Consider the following 15048-nt stretch of genomic DNA (forward strand, 5'->3'; position numbering starts at 1 on the left):
TCCATTGATATCAACCTACTCAGTAATAAAGAGCTTCTCCAGCCTCAGAAATGTCCTATCAATTGTATAAATCATCACCTCACACCTAGGATGTCTACCATGACTTTCAGATGAAAATTTCTATCACTAGTCAGCTGAAAAAGGCTAGCACAAAAGAAAAAGTACTTGTCCAGGCAATATGGCTACTTAAGAATGCACTGCAGAAATAGGGGAGGAATGACACAAAATTTAGGGTTGATGACTTTCAAAAGGAAAAGAATAAGAAAGGTACATCTTTAGGGTTTGCTAGCAGACTGTGTAACAGCAGTGAGATGAGGTTTTGCCTCCAGAAGTCAACTTGAAAATGTAAATCATGATGCAAAGAACAAGGCAAAAGGAAATAGCATTCTACAGCTTAGATGCCCATCAACAGATGGATGGATAAAAAAATGTTGTGTATATATACACACACTAAGGAGTATTATTCTGCCAACAAGAGGAATAAAATCATATCATTTGTTAGAAAATGGATAAAACTGGAGATCATCATGTTAAGTGAAAGACAGACTCAGAAAGACAACTAGTACATGTTTTATCTCATTTATGGAATCTAGATTTAAAGAAAGACAGGAAACAAGAACATGAACAGAAAAGTACATCATTAAAGGGGGAATCCATGGAAACTAGGATCAGGGAAAGAAAGCATAAGAGAGAAAAATATGATCCAAATATCTTGCTTACAAACATGAAAAAATTACAACAAAATCCATTAAAATTTTTTTCAAGAAGCTGGGCGCCAGTGGCTCAGGCCTGTAATCCTAGCTACTCAGGAGGTTGAGATCTGAGGATCACAGTTCAAAGCTAGCCTGGGCGGGAAAGTCTGTGGGATTCTTATCTCCAATAAACCACTAAAAAACCACAAGTGGTGCTGTGGTTCAAGTGGTAGAGGGCTTGCCTTGAGCTGAAGAGAGCAGGGGCAGCACCCAAGCCCAGAGTTGAAGCCCTGCAACCCACAACAACAACAACAACATTCAAGAAAGATGAAAATGACTAAGGGAAGGGAAAACAACAATAGATGTAGATGTAATAAGAATCCTATAGATATATGTATGGAAACATCATAATGAAATCCCTTAATTATACAATTAATACACACTAATCAGAACAGTTTGAAAAATTAGTTTTTTTCTAGTCCAAGTGCTTACACTGGTTTTAAGAAGGATTATTTTAGGATTAATATGGGAGGGATTAAAAAATCTTCGTGTTTTGCTACTGAGTTGACAGTGGATAGACTTTATTATGATAAGAAAGTTCTCTGTCAAGCTTCCTTCTTCTTTGGTTGCTTTAATTTTAAATCACAAATGAATATTCTATAGCTATTAAAATGATTATATTATTCCAGTTTAACCTGTTAATGAGTTATATCCTATTAATAGGACTTTTCTTCTTTTTGAAAAGATTTTTATTAGCATACATTAGTAGTACCAAGGGGGGTTCATTGTGACATTTCCTGACAAAGCTCACTTCCTCCATCACTCTTCCTTAGTCCTCTACCATCCTTCAAGAGGTTTCATTTTCCTATTTTCATATAAGCAAATAAAGTCCTTTGACTATTTCCATCCTCATTTACCCTCTCTATTCACCTTCCCACCTCAACTGATACATTCCCCCTGAAGAGCCTGTTTTCTGTTTTATTTTTTAGTATGCATTAATTGCATGAAGAGGAATGATATTTCAGATGTGTATATTTTATTTTAATCAAAATAATCTCTTTTTCTTTCTTTCCCTCTTCCCTCTTCTCTCTCTTGACCAACAGCTTTCCTTGAGATCCCTTATACCATCTTCTTACATAGCTATAATATATTCTAATATTACTCCATGGCCCCTTTTCCCTCTTCTCCCTTGCAATACCCAAAAGAATTCCATAGTTAGAATCATATTCTATGAGTGTGTGTATATATACATGTGTACACACAGAGAATGTATATATATATATACTCACACATATATACACGCTACACGCATGTCTACAAAATATGATAGTGTTTGTAGGCAGACTTTTCCAATGTTTAAACAAACTTACATTTCTGAAATATATCTAATTTGGTCATTTATAACATATCAAACTCAAACTTCCTTTTCTGAAGGAATTTTAAACTATATTCATAAATGACAGTGGCTTGTAAATTCCTCCCATTTATGCTGCCCTTGTCCTTTTTGGTATCAATATTATAAATACACTCTCCATAGACAGACACAAAAATAAAGAATTATCTCAACAATGCAAAATTTACTTCTAAAGAAAGTCTCAACACCAGCCAAAAACCTGGCAACCAAGCACACAGAGCAGGCAGGCTGCTCCCCTATTTATCCTTAATACAGCAGGCCCTGCCCCCCTGCTCAGATTGGTTGAGCTCAAGTTTACAATCTGCTATGATTGGCTAGTTTGAATAGGGTAATATGTATTTACATAAAGCGACTTTGAACCAAGATGAATAGTATACAAGTAATCTGAAAATATACCAGCAAACTGTGCTATTTATTGAACAAGCGGAGGTATCTTAATCCCATCTCAAAAAGAAACCAGTTCAAGACAAAGCCTTACATTTCAAAATCCTTCTTTATTTCAAAGCAGGTCCTCTTTTTCTTAACAAGAGCTAGGATCTCAGGCCAAGTAGGAACTTTGAAGCAACATATTTTGATTAAAAAAAGACAGTTTTTTCTCACCTCAACACTACATGTCTTACCAAGTAGTTGGAAAGTGTTTCCAACCCCGTGTTTTCTGAATGAGTTTGTAAAGGACTGGCCTAACTTGCTCTTGAAGGTTCCTAGAATTTGCCTCATACAACAATTTTGCATCTATTGCTTTGATATAAAATTTAAGCTACAAATTCAATTTTTTAAAATGAGATCAGTCAGGTTTTCAATTTCCTCCTAATTCAATATTGAAATGGTTTGTATTTCCTACAGGAATTTGTCTACATCATCTAATTTTAAAAGCATTTAAAGGGATTCTTGATATTCTCTGATCTTTTTAGTCTCTGGGATAACTCTGGCTGTGACTATAACCTTGCTTTCATTTTTAATATTGTTTGTTAGGATGGAAATTTTTTCTTGATTGATATCAAAGATTTTCTATGTTTATTAATCTTTTCAAATAGACAATATTTAGCTTTGTTAATCTTCTCTATTGTAACTTTAAAAAGAAAATCCTCTTTATTCTCTTGATATTCTTTTTAGCAAGTGTTGAATGTCTACTGTTTATTGTTTTCCCCCCTAAAATAGATTGCTGCAAGTTTAATGTTTTTTCTTTACATTCTGTCTCAGATACCATTCACAAGGTCTGATAAGTTGTATTTTAATTATCAAACACTTCGAAGCATTTTTAACTCTTGCTTCTTGAACTGTCCAAATTTATAGGATTTATTTTAGCTCTCTTTTTTTTCTGCCATCAATTTCTCATAGCTTTCTTTTCTCAGAAAATATGACAGCAGTTCTTAGAAAGCCTTGTTGTGATTTGCTTTAAGGGCCAGTGCAGAATTCATTTTTTGCCAACACTGCAGGCCCAATGTATTTTTCTCTGTGTGTCCTGCTGAGTTTATAGTGGCTGTGTGCTGTGGAAATGCTTCATTTTTTGTTGTTGTTATGTTTGTGGTGGTGGTTAATTGGAAATAAGAGTCACTGACTTTCCTGCCAGGTCTAGCTTCTGTGATCCTCAGATCTCAGTCTCCTGAGTACTAGGATTATAGGCGTGAGACCCCAGAGCCAGAGTTTTTTGTTGTTGTTGTTTCCTCTTTTCACAATGCATTCTTTGGAAGGCAGTCATTGTGTGCTGCTCTTAGTCAAGAAGTCAATACTTTTTCACTTTCCTAAGGCTGGAAAGTCACATGTAAGCAGTAGTCTATATGTGTAAGGCTACATACATTTGGAATTTTTTATCAGGTAAGATTGTTCTATTCTCTCCCACTTACTAATGCATTCATAATTTATTTATATCAGAATGGACTCATAAATGTTTATTTTAAACTTCAGGTTATTATACCCTACTGTTTTTTAATTACAAATTGTTTAGTTGGTGCCTGTGCCACAATTACATACCTACATTATTGTGAGGTAATTCTCTGTTATTCTTAGTTTATTTTTAAGCAACATTCCTTGATTTATGGCAGGACTAGATGTTCCAAGTTCACTTTTTATAAGCAAACAGAATTTTATCGGTGTCTATCATTATTAGGATTTACTGCTTGTCACTAAGTAAAACAACAAGCCACAGGCAAGGGAACAAAAGTATAGAAAATTATGGGTCTGCTTTGTTTCATTAAGACAAATCCGAAAGTCACAGTAAGAGGAACAGCAGAGATATTTAGAGAATTGTCTGTATTCCCTCCTATCTTCCAGGGTCTTTTATAAAAAGATTGGGTCTGGAATGTTCTAGTCTCCTTTATGCTCTAGTCTCCTTTATGTTTACTGTCTTTTTGTTAAAGATTTAGACTTTTATTCAAGAACCCAAACAAGGAAGACTAAATGAGAAACAAAGACCAAGTGGATGAGTCAGAGATACAGGCACCATTGACAATAAGTAAATATTTATTGAAAATAAATGCCCTCCCTCATGTTCCATCTTCTATATCACCACTTTCTTGTAAATCACTATTTGTAATCTATCTTCACTTTCAACTTTAGGAGAAACAACTAGGAAGACATTTTAAGGACTCTGTTGCCTGATTTGGAGTTTTCTCAAGCTAGAATAAATTTAGATGTTTTATAATTTTATTAGCATATATTTATCCCACCAGGGGGCTTCACTGTGCCATTTTCATAAATGTATATAATATACTTTGAACAAATTTATCCTATTATCTTTCTTCTCATCAAACACTTCAAACAATTTTTAACAGGTTTCATGTTCTCTCCCTCCTTTATTCTTCTTTAGCCCTGCCCCAAATAGTCCTCTTCTCTCAACTATCCATGCACCACAAACTTGGTTCCTTGAGATGCAGCAGAAATAAAAATGTCATCTCTTAGGAATCAACAAGGCTCTTAAGTGTTTGACTAGTAGGAAGGTATTTATGGGCACATATGTACCATCTATACTCTGTGGTCTAGGTCCTAGGGTCTCAGCCACGATTCAGAGTTAGAGGGTAGCCCTAGACTCACTGGGAGAGACCCTGCAGATAAAATGCAAGCCATGGGTGGTGATAGACCCATGCTTGCCAGTGAAACTCACCCTAAGAGAGTATCTGAGCCATGTTGGATTCTGTAATAGTGATGGCGGTAGAAGGTCTGAGAAATGGTCTGGTAAATATGGCAGACCGGTGGATGATCGAGAGAACAAAAGGGAGAAGGAAATAAAAGTCTGAAAAGTTACTGGGTTTATCTTTCATTTGTAAGTGCTGCTGTGATACTCCTTTCCTGGAAATCTACAGCAACATTTCCAATATACTTTCCCCTTTTCTGTGCTTCAGGACTTTCAAGAGTAAGACTGAACTGGCTATACAACCCCCCCTCATGTGTGGGGATGGGGGAGGGGTGTGAGCACAGATACAGAGAGACGGAGGAGACAGAGACATAGAATAGGCAAAGAGCACAATACTAAAGAGGCAATTACCCAATGGAAGAAACTGCATCCAGTGAAGAACTTCATGATGCTGGTCTTCTCACTGATCAATTGAGTGAAGTGGGTGGTCTATAAATTGAGGACCAGATTGGGCAGTAATTTGTTTAAGCTTCCCTTAATGACTATTCAGGGTGCTTTGTTAAACAGAGGAGAAAACATCGTCTTTAACTAACCATCTAACATCTTGGAACTGAATTCCCAGTTCCACACTTCGGTTACAGTTCTAGAATTTTTAACTAAAAATGTTGGCAATCCTATTGGTCGATATTTAATTGTGATTAATGCTATATGTTTATATATACATAGAGAAAAAAGACGTGAAAGAGTAGTTCTGTCTGGGGAGTCTTATTGTTCTTTTTTTTTTTTCTTTTTTCTAGGCTTCTTTTATGTTCAAGTTTTTCTACATCAGGATTACATATTCTTCTGCACAAAGAAAAATAAACTACAATGAGAAACTGAGAGCCCAAAACATGCCATGTTCCTCTTCCTTTGTGTGCTCTCTTATGCAGATAAAGAAGATTCTTTCTCTGCCTCAGTCTTTTTCTCATTTCCAGGCTGTTTTCTGTCTGAGGCACCACGCCTATCCCTGCTTTCTCCGCACAGCCTTCCTTTCTGATGAGAAGGAAATTGGCTGTTCTTCCTAATCCCTCTGTTGCCTCTCCTAACCAGCTGCATGGAGAAAGCCTGCAGCTCCATGCCCTCCCAACTGTAGCCCACGTCACGAGGTGGATAATTGCATCAGTCTGGCTGGGAGCAGGACACCTGCTCTTTGCAGACGGCCATGGTGCCAGCAGGTTCAGGGTTTTAGTGTGAACAAGTCTGTTTCTTTGCACTGGCAGACTATAACAAAATGAAGTCAAGGCCAGCCTACAGGATTCATTTTCGTGTCCATGGCTGAAGGGAGAGAGATGGCAATGGTCAAACGGAAGAGAAGGCCAGATTGTGTCTGCAGCAAAGGGCCATTTTGATTTACTACACTTAAGAAAAGATCCATTCCACTATAAATCTGGTACTCATAGTGCAATATAGCCTATAAGTCAGGAGGCAATTTCCAAGAGAGGTGGTGAAAGGGAAGGTCATTCAAAGGTCATCCAGATTCTGTTGCCAGGACAGAGACGGGGGAGAGCACAATTCCTCTGTCCTAGGAACTTGTAAGTCTACTGCAGATTCTGGGCCTTCCATTGCAGGTCAGACAACACTACCGAAAGCAGAAGCCAAACAATTATAATGGTCTGCACAGGCAACGCCATTATTATTGCCCCTGGCTCCTACATTGATTCATCTTCTGGCCTCATTATTTTTAGAAGGAATGATTACTAATGAGGATGCATTTGGTGATCAGATTAATTAATGGCAGAGCAGGAAAAACTAATGATGAGATGAAGCTTCCCATAGTTAAGTTTTATTAGCGCTTCTCTTCCCCTTCTCAGAAGTGAAGAGATTTATTTTTGCAGTTCAGCTTTAATAAATACAAGCTGCATGTATGTTGTTTCCCTTTGGCTGGCTCTTTACTAATGCAAAGACCAAATGAGGGGCTGTGACACAGAAAACAGGCAATGGGTTTTGGCAGATAATATTGCTGTAATCCTCAGGCACTGAGAGTCTACAGCTTTCTAAGCTTCTGCTACTGCAAGCACATTACAGAAAATTATAGGGGTGGAGAGAGCACAGGGTTCAGACAGACCTGGGGTTGGAGTTCCCACTGGAGTTCCCAGGTGACCCTGTACCAGTCGCTTGACATCATTAGCCCTTAGTTCTCATTTGGCAACAGGGCTGGGTTCCTGGCTCTTGAGGAGTTGTGAGGGGAATGTAGCTCTGGGAGGCAGCTGGAGAAAGTGGTCTTCTTGCAGGAGTAACAACACAGGTCATGGAGGACCAGAGAATTTAGACTTAATAATCTTGGAACTCTCAGTCTTGTCATAACTCTCATGAGCCCTCACCAGAGATATATAGTAAGTATGCACTTGAACACCAGCTTTTCTAATTACATTCACGCACTTGATTTCCTTTTATTACAGTAAAGCTTCACTGAGCTTAGTAGAGCCTTATGTCCAGGTAAAGAACCCAGGCAAAGCCAGCTGGGTTTTCCAAAGCAGGACAGAAATTAGGTGGCGGTGCCTCTGACTTCTACTAATCAGAATCATAATCTGATTTATACCCTTGATGGCATGGCTGTAGCTTATCTCCTCCCTTACCTCAGGAGGGAAGACAGCAAGACACGCAGTGGCCCATCCTTGCCCCACACTGCACCGTCTTCACATCAGTCTTTGTATCTTGTGCAGAGTCAAGCTGGAAAATGCTTTGCAACTTCCAAACCCTGAACAGATGTCAGGTGTGATCATTTCACACAGGCAGGATCTCTGTAAGGCCCTGGGCCAAGAATCAGAACACAGGTTTCTATTTCTGGTTCCAAATGAAGCTAATAATCTCTTCAACAGCCTCATGCTAATATGGGACACCTACCTGCTTCAGCTGTTCCTGGAATACCATCTGCAAATGTCAGAAAACAAACCAGCAGACACTCTACAAATAACCTTGGTGGTTGGGTGTGGGGTTAACACATTTCATCATATGGGCTATCACATTGCAGCCTCCCAAAGGTATGTGGACTGGGATGAAGACAAGATGGAAAAGTCTTGGGTAAGGATGTGAAAAGAAAGGAGGAGGATGGTGAACTGGAAATGTGAAGGCTCCTGTGAACCCTGATGCTGAAACATTGAACCCTTTAAAAGCCATGCCATCTGAGAGAGATTGGCATTGATATCTTTTTTCTGATTCTAGTAGAATGTTAGTGGCCTTTAATATGAATGTGGGAAATGTTCTGTGAATTAGTTTCTACGCAGAAAGAAAGGAATTGCACCTGGGCAACCGAAATAAAATTGGATAAACACAGGGTATGTATGTGCAGTCCCAGGTTTTTCTATGCATGTGAGTGGCTATTTATATACACACACGCTTCTCAATTTTTTCAAGTAGAAGGCTTTACTACTTGTATAAAGTTCTAAAAGAAGTCCCCATTTCTGCACTCTAATGAGATGTTTTTGCCTTGTCCAGTGATACTGGATTCTTTTCTGCATGGATGTATAATGGTTTCATATATTAAAGGCATTATGATAATATTATTAAAAAGCTTCTTCCTGAATAAATCTGCAACCAGATCATCATGTATAAGCTATTTCTTCCTTTCAACTGGACAGTTTTGAGGTTCATGAATTCTACCTACAAGGAAGATTTTCCTGATGCATAGTGAATAAATTCCAAACAAATTCATTTTTAGTTTTTTCATATTCAATATCTAGAATTCTAGATATTTTGTGAAAACTCGAGGTGCAATTTATCATGATAAAGGTATTGAAATTCTTCTTTTAGAAGAATTTCTCCTTTTTCTTTTTTCCCCCCTATTTTTCTCCAGGCAAGTTCTGTGTGTGTGTGTGTGTGTGTGTGTGTGTGTGTGCGTGTGCGCATATGCACACATGTGTGTGCTTGTGCGTGGGTGTGAATTTATTTGTACCAGTCCTGGGGCTTGAACTCAGAGTGAGTGCTGTCCCTTACCATTTACATTCAAGGTTAGTATTCTACCCATTGTGACACAGCTCTACTTCTGGCTTTTTGGTAGTTAATTGGAGACTTTCCTGCCTCAGATGGCTTCAAACAAGAATCCTCTGATCTCAGCCTCTTGAGTAGCTAGGATTACAGGTGTGTGTCATTTTAAATCTTATGTTGTTTCTGCTGTACATTATCTGTGCCTCCTTCCACCCAGTGCTGCCCCTACAACTTAGGTTTCTAGATATGAGCAGGATTTTAGTTTTTTGGTATATTGGTTTTTCTCAGTTCCTCAACTCTCTCTATCTTCTAGGACTAGGCAACAGAGACAGAGTGGGCAGTTCTCTATCTTTTTTTATTGCATATTTCAGCCTCTTCTTTCACCTTTTACTATTAGTCTTCATTTCCTCTGTAAAACTATTTTAATTCATGTATTTGCCTCCTCATTCCAGGCTGCCATCTTTACTCTAAAATATGCTATTTTAATTATATTAATAAGTTCCTTAAACCTTCCACTTGGACATTCATAAAACTTGTTTACTATTCTTCATCCCATCCCCCATCCCCTATATCCCTGATGGCCACAACAATATTCCATACTTTCCCACTCCCACCCCAGCCACATATTAAGCAGGAATTCATTCAGGGATAGGGCTAGAGTTAAAAGGCCCAGAAATAATTTTCTGCTCAAGACATCAAAATGCTGTATGTGCATGTGTGTGTGTGTGTGTGTGTGTGTGTGTGTGTGTGTGTGTGTGCACGTGCACATGCGCAAGCTCTCTCTTGTATATGTATGTGTGTTTCCTTCCTCTAGAGACGCAATTCAAATGCTTGTCAATGAATGAACTTACAGAGCAAAGAGAACACAAGGGCAATACCGGGCAGTTCATACTATCTGACAGATTTTTTGACATTTGGGAGATCCTCAGCTCTTCTAAAGTGAAGCCCACTAGTAAAGGAGCCCTCAGATAGCTACTGTATTATAAAAGATGCAGCTTTATAGGAGGCCTGTGTACACAGCAATCAGCAAATAACAAAACTTCCCAGAAGCACACCAAGTCCTGTTCATCTAATTGTAAACAATCTACTTGTAAAGAAGACTGCACACAAAGAAGTTGAAATATTGAAAAACAAACAACGACTTCTGGAATTAATAGAAATGTCTTGCAAACAAAAGAAACAAAAATTCTAATTACTATTCTCAAAAGGATTTTAGAAGTTACTTCAACCATACAAAAAATAAGATAGCATGAGCCAGGTGCCAGGGGCTCATGCCAGTGATCCAAATTATATTGGAGACTGAGAATTGAAGGACTTTGGTTCCAGGCCAGCCTGGGCAGAAAAATCCACAAGACTTGCATCTCCATGAAAGGGTAGCCAGTGAAGTGGCACCTATCTATGATCACTGAGGGAAAGCCTAAAGTAGGTGGATCACAGCTTAGGCTCACACCCATGAGGGAAGCAAGGTCCTCAGTTCAGACCTCAGTAGCACCTAAAGCAAACAGCACAAACAACAAATAAGACTCAATGAAAGGTAACCATCAGAAAATGAAATAAACTTTTGGAAAGAAAGCGATTGTTAGGCAGAAGCTTCAGCAAAGATGACAGAGATAATGTTAAGACAGAAAAAAAAATCAGAAAAGTGATATCTTAGTAGTGTCCATTATCTGACTGGTGGGTATTTCAGGAAGAAATGAAACATTAAAAACAAATGTGAATAGTGATCAAGAGAAAAGAGGATAACTGCCATGTTCTACATTGTTATTGACTGTGCCTGTTAGCTGCCCGACTCTGCTGCACAGCCTTTTGAAGATGGCTAGGAGAACTGGGGCTGTCATACTTTCAGCGGTTTCCACATTTTAATAAAGAAATCTCATTCCCTAAAATTCTCTCCCTCACCTTCTCCCCCCCCCTTTCTGTCTTCCTCCCTCTCTCTCTGTGCGTTGGGTTAAGGAATCAGCCACTGGTGTCAAGCCCAATAAACACATTTTGATTATTATCGTCTATTATAAATTGCTCTGTGCCCCTCTCCTTAGTCCATATATTGAAATCTTAACCCTCCATGGCATAGAATGTTATACTATTTAAGAAAAGAGTCATTGCAGATATAATTAGCAAAGATGATAATCCTATATGAGCTGTGTTCTTACAATAAGCAGAATTTTAGCTATCCAACATAAGAAAACATCATGTAGAAATAGAAGCAGAGGGCAGGGAGACTTGAGTACAAACTAAGGCCAGCTCTGAATTGCCAGCTGCCCACCAGTTACAGGACAGAAGCACAGATCTGTCTTCTGTGCAGCCCCTAAAGGAACCAGCCCTTCTTTCCCCAGCTAGATTTTGAACTTGTGGCCTTGACAATGATGAGACAATAACATTCTGTAGTTAAAACTGAGCCAATCCACCCTAGAAATACAAATGAAGAACTACATTTGTGCACATTTCCCATCGACAAGGAGATTCTGTGAGTGAATGAAAAGCTTCATAAATGCAACTCTTCCTTCAGAAGACTGAATTTTCCTAACCCTTCCCAGTTTGGACCAGGCTTGTGGTCTCAATACCATTGCATGGAGGACTCATGTGGCTCTCTGACCAAGTAGTATACCCTTACTTCTGCTTACTTTTTTTTGTCTCCTTTCAAAGCAACTGAAGTCATCTTTCCTGGAGGAAAAGATGGCTTATTTCCTGAAGTGTGGCTGCTTCTGGTATTGCATTCTTTGGGGAAATTAACAGATTCTCTTCCCAGCAAGCTTTCCCCTTTCCCTCCCCACACAAACCAGTTTCTGTACCCCATGTTGGGCATAGGGACAACCCCAGTAGGCTCACACAGCAGCAGCTGTTACATCGATTTCCAAGTGCAGGGACCTGAGCAATGACTGCAATGACATTTCCCTGGCTGACTCTGACCTCTGAATCTCACTGATTAGTCTAACACGCACTGTGAACATCAACCAGTTAAGACTCAGAGCCGAGACTCAGAAATTGCTTTAAAATGGCAAGAGCTGTTTAAGACATAATTTCTGTGACCTGGTCATTAACTTGCTCACTTCCCAATCTGTGATTCTTTTTTTTTTTAATTTCCTTTCCCTCTCAATTATTTTCCCTGTCTGGATCATGTTGCAGGGGTGGGCATCCTTGATCATTAAAACATATTTTTTCTGAAAGCAATTCATGCTTCTGGTCTTTGAGAACAGTCAATGGGGATGGGACAAATGTAAAAGGCACTCCACTGACTTTCCATTGTTCTGCTTAGAGTTCTCCAGTTTAAATAAAAGCAATTTTTTTTTCTCCAGGAAATATTGGCTGGATTTCTGTACTCCATAGAGTGAATAAAATGTCCATGTGTGATGATAATAATTTATGCTCTTTTATTCTACCATAACTTTAAAGGTCTAAATACTTTAAGAATATCATATATTGACTGGTATTTTCAGATACAAACCCAGTCACAAATCTCTGGTTCGATTCCCACAGCTGCCAGTACTTGGGCTTTCCTCTCTCTCCAACTTCTGACTTCTCAGTGTGTACGATCCTTTTTCCTACTTGAAAGCCCAAGACAGATACCTCCTTTCTAACAACCATCATAAATGCAGAGCTTTACATTCAGAATTCCAGGCATTCTTCAACAAAGACATCAAATGCCCTATTTCTAAAGTTACCTAGCTCCCACTGGGCACATCCATTCCCTCAACAATCCTTCCTATGGAGACCCTATGTATAATCTAGACATGGGAACAATATAGATTCTGTTTACTTTCAAAATCAGTTGTCCTGTAAAAAAAAAAACTCTTGTGCTATGTTTGGTAAAGATTTACTAACATGTGCCACAGCCTATACTTCATGGAGAAATTTATTTTTGTGGAGTATCAGACTTGAACTCATGGCCTTGTACTTACTTGCTAGGCAAAGGCTTGAGTCAGCATGTGGGTTTACAGACTGTTTTTGCAATTTGGCTTGCTGGGGCAGGAGGGTGTCCAGTATCAGGAACTAGGGGATTACTCTCCACAGTCTTTATTTTTGTACCATTCAGCTTTCTTCAGTGGCTCTCAGCAGTGCCAGAAGCAATATATTTAAGACCCACAGTCAGTGCCTTAACTCTTCTGTGTGAATGAAATCTAAATCTGCATATAGTGAATTTCAGCCATGCCTACAGACTTGGTTTTTGTTTTTGTTTTTATTTTTGATGATGGCACAGGACTTAAACTCAGAGCCTTGAACTCTCCCTTGACTTTTTCACTCAACCACTTGGGCCACACCTCTGCTTCTGGCTTTTTGCTAAATAATTGGAGATAGAATCTCATGAACTTTACTTTCTGGACTGTTTCAAACTGTGATCCTCAGATTTCAGCCTCCTGAGTACCTAGGATTACCAGTGCTCCAGGCTCTTGTTTTGATTTTGATCTATGCCTGCAGCTGGCTTCAAATTCTGCCTCCCCCTTGCTAGGATTATGAATATGTACTACCAGATATAACCTTATGACCTCCAAACTTCTCACCCTTTGATTCCCATCTCCAGTGTTGTGATCTTCCACATATTTCTTTACCTTGGCTTTTCTCTGGATTCCACCTTTCCATGAAAAGACATGAACTTTTCCCATGAACTTAAATTTCCCTTTCCTAAGAACTTAAAATTTGGAGGGTCATTTCTCTCCCTCCCCCACCCCTGTTCTGGCAAGTGGCTGCACATTCACACCTACAGGGCCCACAAAGTATCCCATTCTTTCAATGACACACATACACAGAGGGGGTCAGTACCTGCTGCATGCCTTGCATGGTCTGCTGTAGGAACTGTAGCTGCTGGTCCTTAGTGAGGGTTTCTTCTGTTCGGAAAAGCTGTTCTTTCTCTTGCTTCAGAAGCTCTACCTCATTCCTGTAGGCATCCAGCTGCCAGCGGAGGCTGTCATTCTCTTCTTTAAGAGCATAGGCCTGAGCAGCTAGTGCTGAAGGACAAACAGAAAGAGTACAGGGAGTTACCTTGTACATGCTAAAGAATTGCTCTGTCACCGATCAACACCCCTAGTCCTTCTACTGAATTGGTTTTAACTTATTCTATGTGTCCTTTTTTATACACGATGCTTCTTGGAGGTACAGGATTAATTCCTTCTACATTCTTATCTCCTGAACTCTCTTCCAAATCTAGACATCCTCACAGAAGCTGGTCTGTGTGGCTCTGCAGTGATGAGGGTATTTAGAATTCCAGTAAGAATCCTATCTGCCACAGCCTATGCTACCAGATTGCTCAGTTCCTTGGCAGTACTGTTTTCTTTCAAAGAACCATCCATTCCACAGGTTGAGGTGTACGACAGCCTCCCAGGGGAGAGAGGCATTTATATACACACCATTGCTTCCTGCTCTATTGCTGGGACAAATTGCACAAATTGTTTTCTCTAACTCCTATCAGAATGGCAACTCGGTTCCATCTGTTTCAGCAACCGATTAAAACTTTTTTTTCCCCCACTGACAAAGCAGAGTGGTTCCTCTACTTCTAGGTGAAACCTGAAATTCACTACATGCAGATTCAGATTTCATTCACACAGAAGAGTTAAGGCACTGACTGTGGGTCTTAGATATATTGCTTCTGGCACTGCTGAGAGCCACTGAAGAAGGCTGAATGGTACCAAACGAAGACTGAGGAGGGTAATCCCCTGGTTCCTGATACTGGACACCCTCCTGCCCCAGCAAGCCAAATTGCAAAAACAGTCTGTAAACCCACATGCTGACTCAAGCCTTTGCCTTCTCTCTCCTTGTACTGTGTCAGTCTACATGTGTTTAGCATTCCTTTTAGTCGTTACAAAACCAGTCTCCCTTCTACTCTTTCTGCTAGTATCTCATCTTCCCCCCCCTCCCCCCATTTCAGGAAAGACACAAAAAGATAGGAAAGAAAATCTGTCACATTTGTTACCAGGAAC

The 15048-nt window shown here is 39.4% G+C and overlaps 1 protein-coding gene across 1 annotated transcript in view; it reads right to left on the reverse strand.

The window, feature by feature from the left end:
- Enox1 (ecto-NOX disulfide-thiol exchanger 1) overlaps positions 1-15048 on the reverse strand; it is a 540384-nt gene that overhangs the window by 73845 nt on the left and 451491 nt on the right. The window contains exon 14 of the mRNA XM_042685602.1: positions 13895-14079. Within this exon, the coding sequence (XP_042541536.1) occupies positions 13895-14079 (185 nt within the window). The remainder of the gene's footprint in view (positions 1-13894; positions 14080-15048) is intronic.

Source organism: Dipodomys spectabilis, unplaced genomic scaffold, assembly GCF_019054845.1.
Source record: "Dipodomys spectabilis isolate Male_0828 unplaced genomic scaffold, ASM1905484v1 ptg000095l, whole genome shotgun sequence".
Lineage (NCBI taxonomy): Eukaryota > Metazoa > Chordata > Mammalia > Rodentia > Heteromyidae > Dipodomys > Dipodomys spectabilis.